This window comes from Phoenix dactylifera, chromosome 12 (genome assembly GCF_009389715.1).
Source record: "Phoenix dactylifera cultivar Barhee BC4 chromosome 12, palm_55x_up_171113_PBpolish2nd_filt_p, whole genome shotgun sequence".
Classification (NCBI taxonomy): domain Eukaryota; kingdom Viridiplantae; phylum Streptophyta; class Magnoliopsida; order Arecales; family Arecaceae; genus Phoenix; species Phoenix dactylifera.
Genome location: NC_052403.1, coordinates 4556749 through 4580063, shown reverse-complemented (window position 1 = coordinate 4580063; position 23315 = coordinate 4556749). Strand labels below are relative to the sequence as shown.

Genomic DNA, 23315 nt, shown 5'->3' with positions numbered 1-23315 from the left:
ATGGGAAAACAACACGTGGGTGGGGAAAAACGGATGGTCGGGGGGATTTTTTTGGAGATGGTCACGTGGGCCTCAAGATCTGGGCGCACGTGCGTTGGCCCGTAGGGGGGCAAGTGTTCGGGCGATGGAGTCATGTGGAGGCGACCCCGCCGCATGCGCGGAAATCCTTCTCAGAAAAAACTGAGGGGTCGGTGGGTTTAACAGCAAGAGTTTTTCACCTAAATATCTTTCTAAAAATTTAAATTTATATAAATATATTTTAAAAATTTATATTTATTTTTATATTTTTATAAAATACTATTTTTATACAAATGTCCTAATACAACGGTTCTTCTAATACTATTAATAAAAACTATAAAATAAAATTTTTAAATTATTTTTTATCCTTCATCGTGATCGTCTTATAAATATTTTTTTTTTTTTTTGCACATCTATTCATTAGAGATATTTTAGTCATTTTAATTTGAAATTATTTATTTTTTAACGACGTTAGATAGTATGGATATATCTACAAAAATAAAAATAAAAAATAATAAAATAGTAAAATAAGTGTTTTACCAGAATATATATATATAAATATTAAATTTGAAAGGATATTTATGTGAAATTTGATCTATTGGAGGATATTTATGTAAAAAAATTCTAACAACAATTTCTTATATCGAGACTCCTCAAGCACCAACGTCCATGGTTTGGGGGAAAACATAAAGGAGTTTGTATCGTGGCAGGGGACCCAGGAAAGGGACTTTGCATGGAAACTTAGGTTTTCAAAGTTTTCTTTTTTTATTTTTTGGTGTTGTACAAATTAGGCAGAAGCCCGAAAAAAAAAATTACTGTGAAAGTCTTTCCCAATTACTGTGAAAGCCTTTCCCAATTACTGTGAAAGGCTTAAAAATCATAAATAATCTGAAACAAAAATATATAGAAAATTGGGATCTGAAAGATTGATCCCAAATAGTTACACCATGGCTGGATGAAAGATAAAGATATTGTGAAAGGAAAACTCATGACTAATAGGATTATATCTTATATCAATCAAGAGGAAATCAGTTAGGCAAGGATATGATTTGACTCTAAATGGTACGTTTTGTATGCACTCGGGTCTTGTTAAGTAAATAGGTCTTGTAGCTTGTTGGACACCTTGGTTGTAGGTCACTAGCTAGTTTCAGTTGTAGCAGCCTAGTAGTCGCCTTTTTGATAAGATACCATTTGCAAGTTTCATGGATAGATTTCAGGACCTGCAGGCCACCTTAAATGGGACAATCTATTTAGACCCTTATTTTCAAGTGACTATTTGAAATGATTTAGACCCTTATGCGATTTGGAGTGGATAAAGTTGCACTTGATTTAATCTAGTTGAATGAAAGGAATTATAGGCAAGAATAGCACATCTCACCACATATGCAAGTCATAATCTCATGATTCATGTTCTAAATATATGAAGCCAACAGGAGTCCAGGGTGAACTTGGCCTTGGAACTTCTTCTTTTGTGTTAATCTAGTTGGTCTATGACTTCTCTGATGCTGTAGATTTTGTTCGTTGGTCCTAAAATCGATTGAACAATGTTTATAAATTTCAACAGAATCTATGAGATGTTTAATAAATCGAAGCCGATTGTGTTACGATTTTTGGTGAGAATCGGCCATCTTGCGTTTGATGGAAGTGACAAGTTGAGAGTGAGGACAATTCTTCAAATGCCAAGTGATTCTTTCACTTATCCCATAGTCAATAATTAATTATTACAAAAATTAGAGACGAGGCATTATTATTCTGGCAAAAAGGTTGCCATCTCTCATCCTCATGGTTTTAAATAACAACTTAAAACCATTACAATGGCTACTATAAGAATTTCAGCAATCCCTCTTTACTTTATTGAGGTACATTATATGAAAAAAAATATAAGAGCTGCTATTTTTATTATAATACAAAATAATCAATATTAATTTTACTTGTATTTTTAATAAATAATATCTTATGAAATTTAAATTTTTCTCAAAATTCCATCAAAAAGGGATTGTACGATCAGAAGAAATATTTTTATCTAAAAATAAATAGAAATATCATCATTTTTTCTGTTATTATCCATTAGCTTTCCATTATAATACAGTTATAAAATTCGTTATTTAATGATTATTTAATATTTTTAAAAATTTTAAAAGTTACTTTTCACCATTAATGACTGTTTTATAATGATCAACAATGATTTTGATGGGAGCCATTATAATAGGATAATGCATTATTTGAAACCAGAAATATTTTGCTTACATACACAAGATCTTTAGAGGGACGGAAAAAATAAAAAAGCTTCCATGAGAAGGTCAAGAGCACGAGGAATCTAGCCAATTAAAAACATTAAAAACATAAAGATGAAATTAGACGAGCAGATTAGATGAAAATATTAAAGAAAAACGGGTTGATGGAGGGTCATTGTCGATTTTAGAAGTAGGTGATGGAGGGTCACTGTAGATTTTAGAAGTAGAGTTTTCACGAGGACTCGCAAACCCAGGGCTAATCAAGACTCAAGAGTAAACTATTTTTGGTGTGGACCATGGTCTATTAAAAATGTGTAAGGATCCGTGCGGGCATTTGTTTAGTCCCACATTAATTAATACTTATGCAAAATCAAAAAACCTAAATAATATCTTCCGACTAGCTTTTTAGGTGAAATTCTAAATTGTGACAAAGAGTATCAGAGCAAATCCGACCCATGGCCCATATGGACTAGGAGATACTGCAGCACGAGCTCATTGAGACTAACTACGGGCCGATCATGGTGCTTGTGATTAATTTTGAATGAATTTGGATTCTTAACTTGACGAGAACGACAAGATTTAAACGGAAAAAGTATATGAGCACCTGTATAGGCATATGTTTAGTCCCACATCGGTTATTTGCCGGGTATATATTGGGTATTTATACAGGATCAAGGAATCTAAATAATAACTTTCGGCTAGTTTTTTTTGGATGAAATTCTCGGTTGTGACAAAGTGACTTGGCCTCACTCCTTGATGGGTCCGAATCCAAGTTGAGAGGTTCCTGACCTAACAGCTCCCTTTACGCAGGAATCATGGCATTTGAAATTAAAGAGTTGCACCGTTCAACTAAGTATGATTGAACTTTGCATTTGGACAACGACGAGGCATGGCAGGGCAGGATTCATGATTTAACCCCATGACTGGGACTTTAGCCATGGTTTATGGTCCATAGGGAGCACACTTTTGTCTTCTAACCCCACAGGAGCTGCTCTTAATTAATACCTTTTCCTCCGGGATAAGCACGCATGAGTGGGTGTCTAGTTTTATGCCACTAGAGAGCATCCACGATCTCCTCGATCTTTTGGCTTTTGCTGGCTTTTTAGCTCGAGGTGGGACCGAATAGATCTAATGAAATGAGAATGGTATCTCGGGGAACTCAAGAGAGTGTATGTTCCTGGTGATCAAGCGCATCTATAGAGAAGCAAATAAGATGGTAGATTGGTCGTTTCTTATATAGTATAGCATTCTAGTAAAATTTTATGAATCGATGTATCAATCATCCCATCTCTGCTTCATAATATTTTATTTTTTAATTTTGTTGAATGCATTTATACCAGAAGTATGCCTGATTCATTTGTCTCATAAATAAATAAATAAATAAATAAAAAGCTAATGAAGTTTGGGAACCTCCTCTCTCTCTCTCTCTCTCTCTCTCTCTCTCTCTCTCTCTATATTGTTAATTAATGCAATCCATTTGCCTTCTTTTTGTTGAATCTAATCAGCTACATCATTTTTGTGCCTTAAAATAAACAAATTATGGCTAATCTAGGGCGTAGGATCTCACTAAAAGAGAGTACGCATTTGGAATCTTGATACTACGCTAGTCAAACGCGTATTTTGTGAGGAATAGGACGTGAAAGCGGATGATAAGTATTCGGAGTCGAGTGTCTTCTGAATTATTATTGAAAATTTTATCGATTATTCGCGGATTTCTCTACTAGATAAAGGATTGATGGATTTCTTGTTGGCCGATGACATTTAAAATCATCCAACAAATCAGTTTAAGTATGAGCCATTCTATATAAAATAACAAGTGAATGCATGTGTGAGCAGTGGATACATGTGGTGTCTGCACAGCTTACCATGCAAAATCATGGGTAAAATGACTCATGACACATACAATAATTAGCTTTATGTATGCCATCTTCTCTCTTCCTTCTCTTGGCAATGGACAAAATAACCAAGAAGGAGATACCGGCAAAAACTATTTTGATGGTGACCCAACGGTAGATTCACATGGAGGAAAGCAAATCCTTCTTTCACATGAAAGATACTACCTGGATGGATGCCCGGTTATGGCATTCGTTGGCAAGATAACCAAACCAATTTAAGTCCATCTAAAAGTCGACATATTGAGTGCTAAAATCTTAGGATTGAATCCGACCTATCAGAATATAGTTGTATATTGTTACTCCAAAAAAAAAAGGTCCAAAAACAGACATGGCGGTATATTTGGTCTGGTTTGGGACCAGCATCCATGCAACTTGCATCCCTAGGGACAACAGCATCAAGTGCGAGACAACGAGGTGTGCCATTTGGATGCCGGGTTGTGGGTATTCATGGTATAAACTACACGTAGACAAGAGAACCAAACTGCGATCTACTTAGAAGTGACATGTTGAGTGTTGAAATCTGAGAATTGAGTTGGACCTATAAGAAAATATATGGACCAATGTTGTAAGTGCAAAATCAGACGAATAGTATATTTTGTGGGAGCTACGAAATCCACTTGTATCAAGTGAAGAAGAACAAATATTTCCATGGGTGGTGGCTGAAGTCCTTCTCATCCTTGTAAGTTGGTTTTCGTTGGGCCATGCGTGTCGGCAAATCGCTTTAAAAGGTTCTTCTGATTTTTTGAAGGGTGGCAGGAAGTGGACAAGAGACGGGTTCGGCTTGAGTTGCAAGCAACAGCTGCTGGCCCCTCTACCATGTGTTATAGATCGCAATCAATCTTGGAAGAAAGGAAGCAGAGAGTGTTCGTTGCTTGTAAACCAAGCCTCTTTAACACTGTGACCCTCATGATCAATGCAAACCCTAGGAATATCTAGTCATCAGTATAGGATCCTTGTAGCTATTTTAACTTGAAGATTTCCAAAGATTTTATTTCTCTCTTCTTTTTTTAATCATAAATAAAAGAAAATAAAAAGCTCGTAGAGAGTGCTTTTGCCTTTAACTATTAAGGATTTTGTACAAAAAATCTATTTAATTATCAATTTTGCAAGAAAAGGTCAAAATAAGTTTAGAAATGATGTATAGATTTATGGATAATTTCAAGATGGGCAACGGCCATAAATGACAATATATTATCTAAGGATGAATTTGCAAACACACATCTAGCAGCACGAATTTATCTAAGGATCCCAAAATAGGTATATTCTGCAAAGATAATTAGTCCCATCTTTCTTTGTAAAATCAATTATGAAGTGGTGTTTTATGCAAAATTCACTTAATTATTAGAAGATAAACAAAAAAGCCAAACAAATAAAAGTTCAATTAATTGTTACCGAATTTTTTTGCTGTTCTCATTGAAAAACTCACTCAACATGGTGCCTCCAACCCAAAAATGGGGTAAATTAGGTATAGATTGAGAAATTTTGACACGAACCATGCGCAACATAGCCTATAGCCACCCTAACCCAAAAATGGGGAAAACAACATTGCATATATAAATATTTCATTTACTTAATTAATAATTGTAACAACCGAAGGTTAATACTACATCAACAACATATTTTCTATTAAAAATATTATTAAGTAATAATAACTGCTGAAACTTGTTTAGAGATCCGAACTTGATTCAAACCCCGGAGGAGAAACCCAGATCCCAACCCAAACCTGCTTATCTTACCGACTTTAAATTTGAATCTTGCTTAATTTAATCGGAATCTGACCCATTCCTTTTGCCGGCCAGCACCATATTCTGGGAGGCAAGCATAGGACAACCCTGGTTTTTGACCAGGAGGAGATGGGCACCGGCAAATCCAAAATTGACCAAAAGCTCATCCTGAATCAATACAGAATTAGTTTCCCACCTTTTAGTAGATCGTTGATACGCAACGCGACTGCAATCTGTAGACCTACAGCTGTCTCACCGAATGATGAAGCTAATGCCTATATTGCTTCATCGCCGCCTTCAGCGACCTGCTTCAGTTCCCATCATATGATCTGCTTCAGTTTTATTATAGAAAAGCAATAACAACAGCCATTTCAACAAGCCTACCTCATCTCAGTTTGGGTCCGCTTTCTACGTCTGCCAAAGCACATCAAAATCCAGACCATCCAATAGATTGCCCAAACCCATGTTTTGAAGGCCGGCAGAATGAACCAAGGCCGAACTATTAACATTTAACAAGCTAACATATCCATCATCGCACGAGCACCAACATGAACATGAGCTATGAATATTATTGACAATGAAAATTATAGCAGGCCAGGTGGCAGGCATGCATACGATCTATCTGATCAAACAAGAAACCAAACAAACACAATTTTTCATCTTAACACAATCACTTCAATAACATCACGAATGGGGACCTTAATCCCATATTATATTCATTTGTCAGATAACATAACCACTCCCAGCGTAGGAGACCTTCATCCCATAGCATACTTCTGTGTCCAGCTGCGAGCTGTGGTCTCATACTTTGCTCTGTCAGTCTTGTACATATGAGCAATCTCTGGGACGAGAGGATCATCTGGGTTTGGATCCGTCAACAAAGAGCAGATAGATAGCAAGACCTGTCGCAACATTATATTGTTCATTATCAAGAATCTTGTTCCAGTCATATCATGTACAGAAAAGGAAGAAAGTGCGATACCAATATAAAATGTAAAAATACAGAGATGGCAACTTGATTCTGCGGACCTCAATACTAGATATAGGTTAAAGGATTGGGAAAAGGGTCCTCGTTGGAGTGATAATACCAACTGCTAACAAACTAAGCTCAATATCATCATACATACTCCTATATCTGATTAAAACATACATGCTAATCGTAATAGGCACTTTCTTATTTATAGCATTGGTTAACTTCTGCATCATTCTGCAATTATTTAAATGTAGAATACAACAGTTTGTGGCAAGCATGGTTGGGTTTGGCAAATTATCAAATAATTTTCGCTATAAGGTTCCACCTATATAGCCTATACATCATCTACATATCGCTGAAACACTCTCGTCATTCATCTCTTGCATCAAGTGATTGTAAAATTCTTAGCGAGTATAAAGAAAGTTGGGGGAATCAAAAACCAAAGTAAAATTAAAGCAAGACATGTACTCAGCATATTTATTCAGAACTGGTCATTTGTATAAACTTGCATGATAAAATCCGAATCTTCCTATTTATTTCCTTTTTTGTCTTCATGCTGTATCCACACCGATACAAACTTGCACGTAATACAGCAGCACCATAATTTCATAGTTCTGTTCTTGTTTTAATACTCATAATAAATCAAAGGCATAAACCCTGTTTGCTCGACACCAGATCAAAACAAGTGAATAATATTTGCATGACATACCTTTGAGATGGTCAGGGCAGGACTCCACTGCTCTTTAAGAATATCCAGACAGATGCTCCCGTTACTATTGATGTTCGGATGAAAGACCTTAGTCTTAAAAGCAACCTAAAACATGTAACTGCATCAGTGTATGAATATAGCGGACAAGTACAACAAATTAAAAAGGAAAAGGGTAGCTGATTCTTGACAAATCATTTGCACGATTTCAACTGTTAAATGCCATGCATACAGCATGTAAAAAAATGTGCCACCGCATAATTCACAACCATACCAACATGCATTGTTCTAACTTCTGGTGATTATTCTAACACAATATTCTATGTAATTGAATCCCCATTTTTTCATGACAAACTACCTATATACAGAAGAATGCCATCCTTCATGTCAGGCATGGACTGCATGCGGTGCATGTAGGCAAACAACTACTAGCCTGCAAACTTCATGCGAATACTAACCTTGCCCGCTAAACCCTTACTGACAATTATTAATCTTAATTTGATATCTAAGTAAATTCTGGATAACTAGAACTAAACTGGTCATCTAAAAAGAACTTTACTTGTAAGAAAATACATAATCATATTGATAATAAGAAGTCAAGCCAAAAAGAAACAAAAGGAAAAAGCACATAACAACACCACCTAAGTCCTCAAAACAGATGCGACCACCATTGCATACGCTCCTAGAATAAATTTCCTCCTCTGGGGAAACACTAACAAAAAACAATTCAATATTCCTAAAGACCCCCAATATCTGAGTTCTGATCAAACTATTGCATTCTTCTATCTTTTCCTCTACAAAACTCCCACCAAACAGCATTGGGCCACTTTCAAGTTTTCTTGCCTTCCAAATCAATAGAACCCAGAAATCATCATCCCTTGTAGATTGAAGATAATGAAAAAGCTTCAGAGATAGCTTTCAGGTTTCAAAGATGTAACAGAGGCGATTTCCCACAAATTACGAGAAAAACTACACTACATTAGTCCTCTCAGAACAAGCTTCTTTCTACTTAGAGCTTAAAGAAATGACCATAACAAAAAAAAAGGACAGAATTTCAGAGGGGAATTGGGATTCGAGACCAACTTCAATTGCATTGTGGCCCCCAAAATAAATGGACTCTGTAGAACCATCTAGAATGGGAAAATCCTTTAACCTCAAAAACTAGAAACTCTGGTTGGCAACAACACCCCCCCACCCCCAACCCTAAAAGTGAGAAAAAATAAAAAGAAAGATACTGACAAATGACAATAAATGTCAAGAGTCCTCATTAAGGTACGACATACCAGCCCAAACTAGGCGGTACGAGGCATACCGTACCGTACCGATTCGGTACTGGTATCCGGTATGGGTGGTGTGCCAATACTTGGTACGCCAAAAAAATTCCATACCATACCATACCAACACTATGCTAGTGTGGCACCGGTATGGGGTCCGGTACCAAGACGGCGAACCTTGGTCCTCACAGCCTCTCACTTCGACTAAGTTTCTACCTTGTATGGACAATGAACATCCCAATTTGGGCCTTTGAAGTTTAAACAATAATGCATGCCACTGGTCCTTTGATTAAAGTAACTAATAAGGAAATGGAAATGAAATGGACTCTTCCAGTACTCCACATGCATCAAGTCTAGAAAAAGTTCTATCACCTCTTCACTCTCCATGCACCATAATTGAACTGACAAAAACCCCATCCATATCAAGACACATTTTAAATGCTCTGGTGGGTACAAATGAGATACTAACTATGTCGCAAACTATGTAAATTGATTTCTCCATTTCAAGGAGCTCAATATCACAGGTCTATCCGCCCTTAAGTGGTATTACCAGCACAGAGTGGTTGAAATTGAATTGTAGGTCGAGACATTATCCACCATTAGAGATAGGATAACCATCACCAAACACATGACTTTTTGTTTCAGATAAAGGGTAAATTGGGGAGGTGACAGTTCATATCTTGATGACATATTCCATAATTTAAAATACATAATTTAATATACAATTAGATAAAGTTTCCAATTTTCAAAAACTTATGTTTTGCATCAAGCTGCCCTCATTAGCATTTTTATAGGTACCACATTGAAATATTAAAATGTTGAATTTTTGAAATGTTCCAACAAGATTCCATCACTTTTTTCCACGACACCCTTGACCCTTGATCTGGAAAAAAAAACTTGCATCAGATGATGCCTCTCTAATCTTTACCACTAGATACTAACCTACAATGGTGCTTGACATAACTGGATTCTAGGATATTAATCAAACATGACTAATAAATTGATTCCATTCATGGGGTGATCTCTCTCCTCCATCACCACTGGTAGATATCCTCAAACCCTGACCCTTGAATAGCTTCAATTCTTGATAGAACTTAACTATTAAAATAGTCTCCATTCTCTTATGTATCTCTTCATGACCCAAATTCCTATATGTTAGAATTTTAATTAATCAACACTTTCTTTATGCAACCACATCTCGACTTGTTGCGACCCCCATCTGCCATTCTCATCCTCACGAGTGTCTCCTTCAACTCAATTTCCATGTACATAATCATTAAATTAAACATATTGGTCTCATCTACTACTACCACTACTATATAGATAAGGCACCTTCTCCGGACCATTTTCCAATCCCACTTTCAACCCCCAATTTTAATTTATTTCCTAGTTTTAATTTATCTTAAACTACTACTTTTAATTTTTCAATAACTACTTTGTTGTCGGTTTGACTTATAGCTGTTAGCTCAGTTGATTGGTACCTTCCTATCCAAGTGAAAGTTCTCAGGAGCAAACCTGATTGGTGGTGAATAACCACAATTATCTCAAGATAGAAGAGAGAAAACATCCACTGTAGGTTTTTTATAAAGACCTCCTGATATTTCTTTCGCATTCCCATAGACAAGCAGTGAGGCATGCCCAATATAGTTTCAGTAGATTTTGAGCTTGCACTTGTTTGAAAATATAATAAAGGACATAAAGGGAAACTGTTGAAATAATAGTTGCTCATGGTTCTCAAGAAGATTTGTTTTAGGTTCATTTACCTGCATTAAGAACTCCAAGGTCTTGCTTTGACAAGGATTAGTTACAATTCCCAAATTTGTTATATGTTGAAGTTGGGAAGTCCTATTGTCATTGAGATAATGATCAAGAAAAGATTTGGAGTCTTCTTTCAAAAGACTCCAACAGAGTAATAGATTTTGTAATATTCGAATAGAGTTATTCAATGAAATACTAAATCTTCCTTCAAAAGATCTCTCATCCTCCTCTTTCTTATTTTACCTAATAATGTGTCATATTTCCCTCCAATCTAAACCATGCAAAAACTATACAAATATCGTCATTAATTATTTCTATTTAGCATTTCACATATGCTAGAAAAATGAAACTACCAATGGGATGTGGAAACCACAGTGGTGGAGTTCTTGAATGCAGGTTCAAACTTGGCATGGTACTTCACCCATCCCGGTTATGAAATTGATGAAGCAAAATTTTGCTGAAAGCAAAAGCTAGAAGGCAAAAACATGCAATCATATACTACTAAGATTAATAGTGCAATATATATAGTTAAATGCTACAATCTCCTAAATATATGAACACAATAGTGAACAAAAATTAAATTACCGAACTTCATCATACAACAATGACTCAAAAGGCCTTTCAAGATATTGGTGATGATAAACCTAGATATGAAGTAAACATCAAGCAAATACATATCTAATATGCATCATCATGTCAATAGAGAAAGTCATTTCAAAATGCATACTCTATGCCTATAATACCTAAAAGTAATTGCTAATCAACAAGGAAATTTACATATCAAAAGAAAGCACAACCGCTAATTAGTCGTGAAACTTAAAACAAAAGGCTGACCATCAAACCACCAGATTAAGGCACCTGAATATGAGATCCAAAAGCTATACAAAAATATTACCATACCTTTGGTGGCTTGAAAGGATAATCTGGCGGGAAATGAATATTTACTAAATAAACACCTCCAGCATATGGACTGTCAGGAGGGCCCATGATTGTTGCTTGCCAATGGAACATGTCCTCGGCTACAGGACCTGCAAAATATAAACATAAATTGCCAGCATTAGGGTAGCAGAAAAAACTCCTAATCATACCCACAAGGCCACAACCATATCTGATATACTTGGACCAACTACTCGGGGTCACAAGTTTATGCAGATGTGCAGATCTTCCCTGTTAAGGATTGCATATTGAGCCAGCATTAAAGATTCCCTTTTATAATTGAAGTTACCAAATCTACATACTTATAACTTAATAAATAACTCCTCCTTGAAGTGTATTTTATTGATATGGGACAATGACATGCTCTGATTATAAGTCAAAAACTTCACCAACACCACCATTGACAACCAATGACATATATACAAAGATTCACTTAGGGTGACTGCCACCAAATTAATAGCTACATTAACACTAATATAGTCCTACAATATAAGAATTCAAACCATCCCCCGCAGCCTTCAGTAGACTGAAATTTTCATCCAAATAATCAAATCTGAAAATAAAAATTGAAAAAAGCCAGTGCAAAATGATAATATTTAAGTTAACGAAGCCCCCTTCATCAATATTTTACAGACTCTTTTTTTGCAAGAGTCAAGGTGATTGTTCATCCCTCTGCTTTCCTGAAAAGACAACTTGTGCCCTTTTCGACCCAAAATAGAAGAGAAAAGGTGGGAGCAGTTCCTATAACAAATAATGAATTAATTATAACTTGACAAAGAGAGGGAAAAATTACATGACAAGGGGTTTAGACATGAACTGACTGAGAGAAAAAAGACCAAATCTGGCATTACAGTCTGATTGTACCTGCACTGCAGGAGGTAGGAGGATCCTTCTGCAAATCCTTGAGTTCCTTCAAGATACGCTTCGACGCCATGAGAAGCTTCTGCAATATAAAATTGAAAAAACAAAGTCTCAGATTCTTAAAGCCAAAGACCAATGCTGACAAGAATGACAGAACACACGAAAATGATGAAAATTAGGAATACAAAATAAAATTAGGCCAATTCTAAAGTATCAGAGTCCAATGGAGTATTTATTGAGTGAATCGGAACCCAGAGAAAACAAATTATTAAAAAAATATTGCGAACCATTAGAACTCTATACCACAATGGGTCAAATGAAATCTTAGCCCTATATTTGCACTAGATAAGTGTAAAAATGTTCTTACAATTTGGAAACTGATCCAGGGTCATCCAGTTCATAATATATCTACTACAACATCTACAAATTCACGATTTCTTTTTCTGTGAGAACATGACAAGAGGAAAGATGGCTAAAGAGAGAAAGAACCTAAGAAAAATGTTTTTGATTCTTCTCAACTGCTACCACATCAGCCTACCTGTAAATGATGTAAATGTCTGTACCTACTATTAAAGGACTGTCAACATGATGGAGAGTTGCTATGCAAACTCCAACCATGACTTAAAATCCAGCTATTGCTTTGCTAATCTACACATATCAAGAATTCAAATAAGTGGAAATCAAAACTACAAAATAAAAATTTAGGACAAATATCCTCTTTGAACTTCATTTATCAACACAAGCAATGTAATCTATGCCAACTTTATGAACAGTTTCCACTTTAAAGATTTCATGAACAATTTGAGAGCTTGATCCGATTTCTTGCAACATAAGCTATATCAGACTGCAATGGTTATTGGCAACCTTTAAAATAACCAGAAATCAAGCATCATTACTGCTAACACTGCCATGAGAAAAATGAATATCTAGCTATAGGCATCACTAAGGTGTTACCAGTAAAGTTTCAATAGAAATATTGACAACGACCCACCTCTCCTAGTAATCTTCTTAGCCACCAGACTTGAGCATGGTTGCTGAGATACAAATATACTCAACTTCCTTCAACATTAGAAAGAACAACAACTTTTAATTTCTTCAAATAACATATGAAAGCACCATTTCCAAGGGAAAATATAGCCCCATCTACTATACCTTCCATCAATTGCATCGCCAGGCCTAGACTCATCAATTAAAGCATACAATAATCTGGTGTGTCTCTAAGTAACATAGTGCATAATCATTTTTTCATCTTTCAATAAATAAACACAACCTCAAAACAATGTCCAATCACATAACCATAACATTCCAAATACTTCCAAACAAAGTCTTCAACCATGCATAATCTGCTAATTCATATACAACCTGAACGTTCAACCGAAATCAAGTTTCCCCGAGACTTGGCCAATTTCCTATTTCCTTCATTAATTTCAGAAAACTTGGTGGCAAGATAGTGCACCATGAAATTCTTGTCATTTATCCAATATTATGTATTTTGGACCTCATATTCAATCATAGCATAAAGTTTCAGATTGGGTACATCTTGCTAAAAACTGACTGAAGCCCTTAGCCTCCATGGCAGCACCTAGCCTAGCACATCATGCCTATCAACAACATTGCCATGAAACAAGAGAACGCACTGAGCTCATCATAACAGAAACAAGCATCCTTTTTTTTATAAAAAATATAATGTAATCTAATATTCTATATCACAATCTAATAATCTAAATTTATATGGGTTTAATTACTTGGCTGCAGAACCTTGAAAACATGCTAACAAATATCTCAATCTAGGATGTTTGCAATATTCTACTCAAAATGATGAAGAAAGTGTGACTACGCATTGAGAGATGATATGCAATACTAATTTCAGTACAAATTTACCAAATTATACAAGATCTTACATAACACATCGATCAGAATTATCTCCGCTAGTTGGCAACCCTCACCTCAAGAAAAAGGTCCAGGACTCAACTCAAGATGGTGGCACTCCCACAAAATTAGCACTGCAAACAAGATGAGCTGGCTAAGTGGTAGGTTGCTTATGCTCAACTTGTTATATAAGAGGGTTGATCGAACTTGAGCAGAGGTTGACAGGTCATGATCATGCTTGACTCATGTATTGTGTGAACTGATGTTGAACAAGCTTTTTATCGAGCTGAGCATATACCCTTATTCATTTTGCAAACCTAGGGGATTCAAACTCAACTCAGTTTATTGGCATAGCTTTAAAGAATGTTTGAGATCGGCTCATTTCAAACTTGAACTAAGTTCGAAGCCTATTACCAAGCCAAGCCTAAGCTGTCCATGAACAACTCAGTTTGTTTGCAGCCTTCCACCAAATTTCTCATCAGAAGGGTAAAAGGATCTTATATAGCATGATATACTCTAAAATGTTGTGTAAATAACTTTGTTTGGCTTTCTTTTTTTTTCTTGGTAGAACTCCAAACCTTGGAGCAAACTATCAAAGCAAAAACTACAAAGGCTTGATGTAAAACGAATTTTCAAAAATGGGTTTCCCTTATCATGAAATCACCAACGAAGAGCGAAAAAAATAGATAATAGCTTGTCTCTCAAATCAATCTAAGGAACATGTTCACAAGGATACTTGAGCAGACTTGCTTAATAGCATGTGTTCACACAAGCACATAATCAAGCAGCTTGCTTCAGGTCATAGGATGCTTTATTCAACAACTGTGCTCCATCTTCATAACCTTTCCACAAATCACCTTATAGTTGGTGTGCATGAGATCACTAATAGAATCTTTTAAGAACACGAATTTTGCATTAACTTAATCATTCTTTTGTTCGTTTAATTAAATAACAGACTCAATCTAGAACCTAGGAAAACAACATGTTCTTCTAGAACTGTCATGAACTTTGCTATGTGATGATCCAAAATCGATCTTCCCAGTAATTTGTCAGTTTATCTTGCCACTGCATTCAAACCTATTGGTAAGCACTCTATCTGTTCTTGTTTCAAATCTTTATACAGAAACGAATAGCAGAATAGGACAAACAAAACTGATCAAAACTCCTTTAAAATTGATCACTTCCATATTTATTATTGAAAAAAAACAAAATTTGACTATTACTGAAGTTGTAACAAGTTATGAAGTAATTGTTGACCGACATGAAAAAATTGGATGATTTTTGTTTTGGCTCCAACCACCCTTCAACTTGAGATGAAATCTTTTTGTTGCTTTCCATTTATGTAATTAAAGTAACTCGTATCACCATGCTTAAGCAGAATCGTTTGACCAATTAAATTTTTAAATGACTACAGTAAAGATGCGAAGATGATGATTCATCATTACGTATGGTATAAAAATAATAAAACTATACGATTTATTCTTATAATTGACATGCATTTTTGTCATGGATATACTAGCATGCGTTCTCAATCGTATCTTAGATCACATGTGAAATTTCAATATGCAAGACAGAGCTTTCAATGCATGGTAATTTGGATTGTAAGTTGTGCATTTGTAGCCATAACCATCAAGCCTTGCAGCAGCTATCAGGAAGTTATAAATTATAACACAGAAGAAGATTACCAACACAATATACACGAATTGCAATTTTACTTGTTTATTTACAATTCTTCTATCATTCCCGAAATTGGTTGTTTAAAAGTAACTGTTTCCACCCGACCTCGCATACGTGTTATTTTTGTTACAAAACACACCCCAGGATCATATTCTACTTTAATTTCTACCATGATAGTAACCCAAAACATAAAAGCACTCTTGTTATTCTTGTTTTTAATAAGACTGTCTTTCTCCTATGCATATACTGGTAACTTTCATCAATAGTATGTGATGATGGATTTACTCTGAGAAATGACAGTGGAATTAACCTTTTTAATAGATATGTGTATTGATGTTTTGCTACTTCATCATCTGAAGGCGCTCCATTGTAATGGATCAAGCCACAATCATTTGCACACCAGATTTTTCCTCCAGTTTCATTGCCTAGTTTCATCACTCCCCATAGTTTAAGATCTAAAGCTTGTTAAATGACAATAAGGGCCTTTTCTAATCAAGAACTAGTGCTCGCACAAAAGCTTCTTAAATTCATGCCATGGATATTACTAACCACATAATAGAACTATGTTCACGAATCCTTAATGCTCCATTACCAATCTTATTGTCATTTACTTGATTTGACACAACAATCACCAGGCCGAAGTTAGCAATCATATTAAAATTTTGAACTCTCATCTCAACCTTGGCTACTTCCAAGATAAATCCTTTCCAAGTGCATGCCTCTTTCACTTTACCACCTTAACTCTTAGTATATCAACTCTCATACATCCATTGATTGAAAGATGAAGAGATGTTCAAATTTCTCAATTCTCTTCGGTGCACCTTCCATTCTCAGGAAACAGTACCCTAGTTGGTGACAGTCTCCAGGTAGTTCTCTACTATATCTTAAACGTATTTCTGTAAAGTACTTTCACCTAAAAAGTCAAATGTTGTTAATTGTTAAACAATGACTTGTGGAGAGTTGGATTCTTCCATCCAATTAATAAGTATGATTTACAAGTTTCTATGTTAGTACTTTGCCCTTGAACCACAGCAGCTCATATCTCCTAGATCTAACTCTTGGTTGTAGAAATCCATGATTTCTTTCACAGGAAAAGATCTAAAAAATGGAAAATGAGCAAAATAAGATTCTATTTAATCTAATTGATTTCAACAAAGGAAGATCAACCGTATATATGTTGCACTTAACAATTGCAAATGAGTTAGAAAGTACAAATATAGAATGGCCTCGATTTGACCCTAATTAGCATTCTGCTTGAAGTTTTAGACCAGATCTTTCTGACCCATTCACTTGGTAAGCTTAACTAGGTTTCTTCAGACTAGGACAGTGTCAGGTCCAAGTATAATGTCTAGGAGCATAGACCCAGATTTCTGAAAAAAAATTTGTCAACTCAAAGCAGTATTTTTCATGCTTGACGAGTCTAATTTATGCGATTCAGACCCTACCTCATCTGAAATTCAAGTCCTAGTTTGGACACCTATATCTAATCTTAAACTACAGTTATGGATAAAGTCCAAGCCCAATCAGCTAAAAGTTGTATCACGTGTAGATGATCTAATTACATCTACATAAAATTAAATGAAGATCTAAAAAAAACAACCCTCAAACCCAATTTTCCATCTTTCTTCTAAGCGATCTAGGTAACTACTATCAATTGTCATCAACATAGTATCTTAACCATATGTCTCATCCTAGTTAGATATCAAACCAATGTACAATGTTGAGCTATTAGGTAACATTTTTCTGAACAACTAAAAATCATTACTTTGTTTGAACACATGAAAAGTCTCCCCTTCCAAGAAGGCCATCAAGTAGAACGACATCAGAAGAATAGACTAAATATGACAGATGCCTTTTCCTTTAACAATTTCCGAAACACACCATCAATTCAGAGCCTCTCAAGTTTTAATTGCAGGATGGAACACCAATGCATTCCTAGCCCACATGATGTTCTGCTTTTGAGACAGAGGTAATCACCACATAAAACTTCTTATCACTTGATGAACTCTCAATGCTCCCTTAATCATCAAGCCGAAACCTACATTACTATCCTATAGAGTGCATGTCAAAGTTCAGTTGGAAATTGGAGTTGAGGGAAAGGGTGATAACAATTGCAGTGAATCAGGTTCTAAAACACATCATATACCACACCAGCAAGATAACTCCTAACTTCAGCATTTCATTTACCATTACGCATCCTTCAGACACCTCAAATTTTCCCTTGCCCTTGTCACTGAACAGTTTATTGTTTTCAGAGCCAATTTTACGTAGCAAATCATGGAAATCCAAAACTACTTTACCATTCTCTTGCCGGGGGCTTGATAATGGAGCAATACGCAATTCTTTTATTAAGAAAATCCCCTTCTGGAATTTGGTGGCACAGAAGCTAGAAATCCAAGCGGGTGCTAATGAAATGGCCAAATCAAAGAAGGATTCTTGATGTTCTTGCGCTTAAAACAATCGAATCGTCCGAGACATACGATTTAAGCCTGTTCACAATCTAACCAACCTCAAGAACAATATTGAACCCATCAGATCCAAATTTAACCCCCCCCCCCCCCCCCCCCCCCCCCCCCCTATCACCATTATAAACCAAAAACTCAAAATTGAAACAGCCGATTTAAAAACTGTACAAATGCAATCAAGCCTCACGGAATGCAAACCCAAATTTCGCATTAAAAACGGAAAAGGAACAACACAAACAGCTAAACAATTGAGATCGGAGCAAACCGATCGAGAACGGGGAGGCTTCGGAGCCCGATCGAAGGAAAGAACGACGAAATCAAGCCCTGGGTACTCGAGAACGGATCGAAATCCATGGAAACGAGAGGGAAAGAAGACGAACCTGGGTCGAGACCAGCGGACGCGGTTAGGATGGGGGCGAGGGTTTCGCGCTGGGAGCTCCGGGTCTCGGAGGACGGAGAGGAGAATATATCACCGCAAGAGGGAGAAAAAAATGAGGGGGCCGGCCTTCGGAATCGGGTCAGATCCGCCGCCCGCCGCCATCGCAGACACAGAGGGAGTGGTCCTATATAGAGCGAGGGAAAGGCCATAATGACGTTAATGCTCCTGACATTTAAGCGGAATGGCAAGGGATCGCTGCGTTATTGAGGTGTTTAGGCGTGGGTAGAGATGGTAGTTTGGGGAATGCCCATCACGGGTTCACCCCTTGTTCCATAGAAAGCACGTGGTTCCGTTGGTTTCTTCCTCCCTCCCTTTCTTTCTTTCTTCCTTCCTTTCTTTCTTTTTTTTCTTTTCTTTTTTATTTTTTTTCTAATTTTAGCTGGACTACCTGAGTCACAGGTCCAAATCATAATCTATTGACTGCGGTGTAAGTCAAGCCTACCTTGGTTGAACCTGAATATGGTCAAGGTTGGCTGTAATCCATTTTGGAGCCTCAAATTTGAGATCAACAAGTTCGATTGTCGGTTGCTTACTTGCCAAACACGTGCCCTTTTGATTAACATGACATCTTTAAATGAAGCCAAAATCAATTTGATCTTATACCTGACTCAAATCTAGCTTTGTTCAATCTTGGACATTGAAGAGGGATTTAGACTTGATTGTTCCTTTTTCTAATGGTAAATCTCTAGCCGAATCTAAGATTGACTATTGGATTAGGCATCTCTTAAGCAAGAGCTTGGTTTGATTATATTTAAAGTAAGCTTGATTCAAGTTTATGCAAAGTCAAATTGAAACTATTTGGATAATTTTGGTAACCCTTATTAATTTGTGGTTTTAGGAGTAATCCATGACCATTTTAGTGTGTCCATGTATTAGGCTTGAGCATAGATCGATGAATCCGAGTTGTATTTGATCTTATCTAGCTTACTTGCATAGTCTTGAAAAATATCTTTTTTTTCTAAAAAAATACAATGGTGGTTAAAGGACACTTAATTGGTAAACTATATGGTGAGAAATGCTTGCATATATAAAAATGATATGAAAATGGCATGAGTAACTATCGATAAACAATTAAAATAATATTTTTTGGCTAATTATGGTGGTCAATAAATTACTTAGTGGCTACTACGTGCCTGTCACCGAAATCATGTTCACCAACATAGTATAGTGGTTGTCTAAAGCACCATTAAAGTGACCATGTGCCTTAAGATACAATTGCATTGTTTCAGCCATCATCCATGGAACCAATTGAATTCCAATTCAATAAAATTAGTACTTGGTTCATGTGATAGGTGGCTTCAATTGAAAGAAGCCCAGGGACTCCATTAAATTAGCATAACTTTAAATTGTGGAGGTTGATCTTTCTATTATTCTTCTCTCCCTCTCCTAGCTGAATTGGATCTCTGATAAAGGCACGATTTTACCCTTAAAAAAGTCCAGCTATGCCCTGTTGGATAACCAATCATTACAAAAAAAATTTAATTTAAATGAAGGAATGAATAATTTCTTCAGTCAAAAAAAAAAGTCCAACTAATTAAGAATCGATTCTATTTTTCTTATATTTAAATAGTGAGATGGAACTGACAAATACATACATCATCTATTCATCTCACTATTTATTTTTAAATATAAAAAATATTTAAATATATTTATATTTAAATATAAATATATTTAAATAGTGAGTTGATGTCATTCTTCCCCTACTCTCCACCGTCACCCACGTACGGCAGCACCACCGACCACGCCACCACCAGCACTGGCCCGGACTTCTCCGTCAAACTGCACATCTACGATGTGACTCGCCTCCGTAGCCCTCGTAGTTCCCGGCGGCGAGCGCCGGAGACCTCCCACCATGCATGCCGTGCAGATCTCGGTATTGGAACTCGCCCTCCTCAGTCGCACCATCACCGCCCAGTGGAACACCAATGCATTTTTCTCATTCGGCGAACGCCTCCTCCATCGCGGTCACGCCCGTGCATGGCGATTTGAGCGTGGGGAGGGAGGGTGGGGAAGGACCAGAGATTAGATCCATTTGTTTCTCCGCCCGAGAGGGGGGGAGAGGAGGGACGAGATCGGAGGAAGGACTCTATTTTCCGTTTCATCACGTTCACACCTATCTCAAAGCAGGAGTGGGGGAGATCTGATGGCGGAGCACATGAAAGCACATCCGATGTTCATGTCCTGATTATAGAAATTTTCTTGAACAAGGGAGCAGAGGATCCCACGCTCGCTCTCCACCTCCTTCTGTTGCAACTAACGAACCATGGAGCTTGCGAACCAAAACCAGCCCTCCGCCTTTCCAAATATAGCCGCGGCCATCGCGCGCAACGTGCTAATTATAAGAGTATGAACGTTAGTCCCCCTCCTCCACCACCCATCTCCCTTGGCCGGCGGGACACTAATGGCGGAGTTCGACGCGGCCCACTCCCCGCGGCTCCTGAAGCCCCCCGGCTCCGCCTACACCGACGACGACGGCCCCCCGCCGGGGCCCCTCCCCAAGCCACCCGGCCACTCCGAGCGCCCCACCAACCCCCACCCCAACCCCCACCACCCTATCACCATCTTCCCTGAGCCCATCAAACCCGCCGACAAGAAGAAGAAGAAGACGCCAGCTCCGAAGGGCAGCCCCTCCGCCGGCGGCGACGACCGCCGCCGACGCCGCTCCTGCTGCTGCCTATGCGGCATCTGGTCCCTCGTCGCCCTCTTCGTCATCCTCACCCTCGTCGCCCTCTCCTCCGCGCTCATCTACGCCTGGCTCCACCCGAAACTCCCCGAGTTCCGCGTTGAAAAGCTCGATGCCACCCGGCTCAACGTGTCGGAGAACGCGGGACACGCCGTGCTCGACGCCGGCTTTGACGTGGTGATCGCGGTGTGGAACCGGAACGACGCGGTGCGGCTGGAGCACGGGGTGATGAAGGTGGGTCTGTTCGCCGGCGACGATGTGAGGCTGGGCAAGTGGTCGTCTCCAGGGTTCCGACAGGAGGAGAATAACATGACCTTGGTGACGGTGAAAGCCACGGTGGCGGGGATGGCGGTGGACAGCACGTTGGGGAATTCGTTGTATAGGAGGTACAAGAGCAAGACGCTGAAGGTGGACCTGGTGGTGGAGACGGAGGAGCGGGCGGTGGTGGGGAGCTGGTGCACCGCCTGGATGCCGGTCAAGGTGGTGTGCGCCAACGTCAAGCCGTCCGAGTACCAGAACGGGGCTGGATCCAGATGTGGCATCTGTTTCTTTGATTGGTGAGTTTCTTCGCTTCTCTCTTCATCAATCTCGTCTTCTTAATTTCCTTTTCTCTCTTTTTTTTCGTTTTGGATAGTCAATGAAAATAACAAAAAGAATCCTTTAAAAAATATACGTTTAATCATTATGTTTTTTTAATTATCATAACAAGGACTGTTTGGGAAAGTTATTATATTTTTAAATCGTGTAGTTTCTATTTGTTTGTTCTTATAGACAAATGAAAATTTTATAGAGCTTTTATTCAAAGTAATTCTGAAAATATTTTTCCTTTTTCATGAAACTCCATTTTTTTTTCTTACTTCGTAGATTTCCTATATGTTTTTTCAACCGTTCTGAATGGTTTAAATAGGATGAGAACAGCACCGTCCAGACAAAATCAAACCTTTCCTCTAAAATTTTCCCTTTGACAAAATCCATGGATGTTGCATGGGGATGTCTCATCATAACACCAACCTAAGGACCTTCTAGATGTCTAATACCATGCCTAGAGAGGATGAATTGGTGAGAAAATGGAGACATGCTCACTTGAGAAGTCAAGAGGATCGAGACTAATTGACCTCATAACAATTCCATTGTTTTAGGGATATAAAAGAGAAGCTTATCATCGACACCTTTGATCACCCCTATATTAAGAGCATCAAATTGTTAATTTGGCCAAAAAATGCAGCTAACTATTTTACATTTTACCCTAGTTTAATTGGAATCATATTTGGCAATTTGAGATCTAATTTACTATATAGTGAGTATATGATTAGAAGGATATCTTTTGTCTTTCTTTCTGATCACTCTAGAACTTTGCATTGCAGGATATCACTGAGCTGACGAGAGTTGTTTCTTCTGGTCCTCAAAGGGAAGAACAGAATGTTATGGCCCCTTGGACAGACTCAGATTACTCAGGGGCAACCAAGGGTTCAATTTGTAGGCTTCCTACAAGATGGAGCCATTCTTTGTTTTTTAATTGTGAGAAGGTATTGTATCATTAACATTGAGTACAATGAGGATAGGCCTTTGGGTTTCTAACCAGCAAGTCTGTGCTGTAAATTGTATGTTGTATGTTACATGGATTTCTTACTTGATAGTAAGAACACAAACTTTTTGTAACTGGTGATGAATCTAATTGGTCTTCTACTACATTAGTGGCCCATAACTAATTGATTTGTTTGGTAAGGGGGGAACCCACAAATTGTGCATAAAAGCCAATGCGTTCAAGTAAAACATGCTGATAAATGTCTAAAAATTTTATTG

The 23315-nt window shown here is 37.5% G+C and overlaps 2 protein-coding genes across 4 annotated transcripts; one reads left to right on the top strand and one right to left on the bottom strand.

The window, feature by feature from the left end:
* Window positions 1-6416: 6416 nt before the first annotated feature.
* LOC103705971 (ubiquitin-conjugating enzyme E2-17 kDa-like) lies at window positions 6417-18993 on the bottom strand. Of its 3 annotated transcripts, XM_017842503.3 has the most exons (6): window positions 18771-18942; window positions 13371-13438; window positions 12383-12461; window positions 11483-11610; window positions 7554-7658; window positions 6417-6773 (listed from the first exon to the last, which is right to left on the bottom strand). In XM_017842503.3, the coding sequence occupies exons 3-6, from the start codon at window positions 12450-12452 to the stop codon at window positions 6630-6632; spliced, it is 447 nt and encodes a 148-aa protein (XP_017697992.1). In that variant the 5' UTR covers window positions 12453-12461; window positions 13371-13438; window positions 18771-18942; the 3' UTR covers window positions 6417-6629. The 3 variants fall into 3 exon arrangements, with proteins under 3 accessions (XP_017697992.1, XP_008788114.1, XP_026660021.2); XM_008789892.4 differs by lacking the exon at window positions 13371-13438; XM_026804220.2 differs by lacking the exons at window positions 6417-6773; window positions 7554-7658; window positions 11483-11610; window positions 13371-13438 and adding an exon at window positions 11777-12259 and having other exon boundaries at window positions 18771-18993.
* Window positions 18994-21196: 2203 nt separating this feature from the next.
* Window positions 21197-23201, top strand: LOC103705969 (NDR1/HIN1-like protein 6). Its single transcript, XM_008789891.4, has 2 exons — window positions 21197-22069; window positions 22877-23201. Exons 1-2 carry the CDS (start codon window positions 21231-21233, stop codon window positions 22890-22892), a joined length of 855 nt encoding a protein of 284 aa, XP_008788113.2. The 5' UTR covers window positions 21197-21230; the 3' UTR covers window positions 22893-23201.
* The last annotated feature ends 114 nt before the right edge of the window (window positions 23202-23315 follow it).

Excerpts from the sequence above, each read along its gene's own strand:
- LOC103705969 (XM_008789891.4), top strand. The coding sequence starts at position 21,231 with ATGGCGGAGTTCGACGCGGCCCACTCCCCGCGGCTCCTGAAGCCCCCC.
- LOC103705971 (XM_017842503.3), bottom strand. The coding sequence starts at position 12,452 with ATGGCGTCGAAGCGTATCTTGAAGGAACTCAAGGATTTGCAGAAGGAT. Across the intron at positions 11,611-12,382 it reads TCCTACCTCCTGCAGTGCAG|GTCCTGTAGCCGAGGACATG; the intron begins GTACAATCAGAC and ends TATATTTTGCAG. Across the intron at positions 6,774-7,553 it reads CTGCCCTGACCATCTCAAAG|GTCTTGCTATCTATCTGCTC; the intron begins GTATGTCATGCA and ends ATGTTGCGACAG.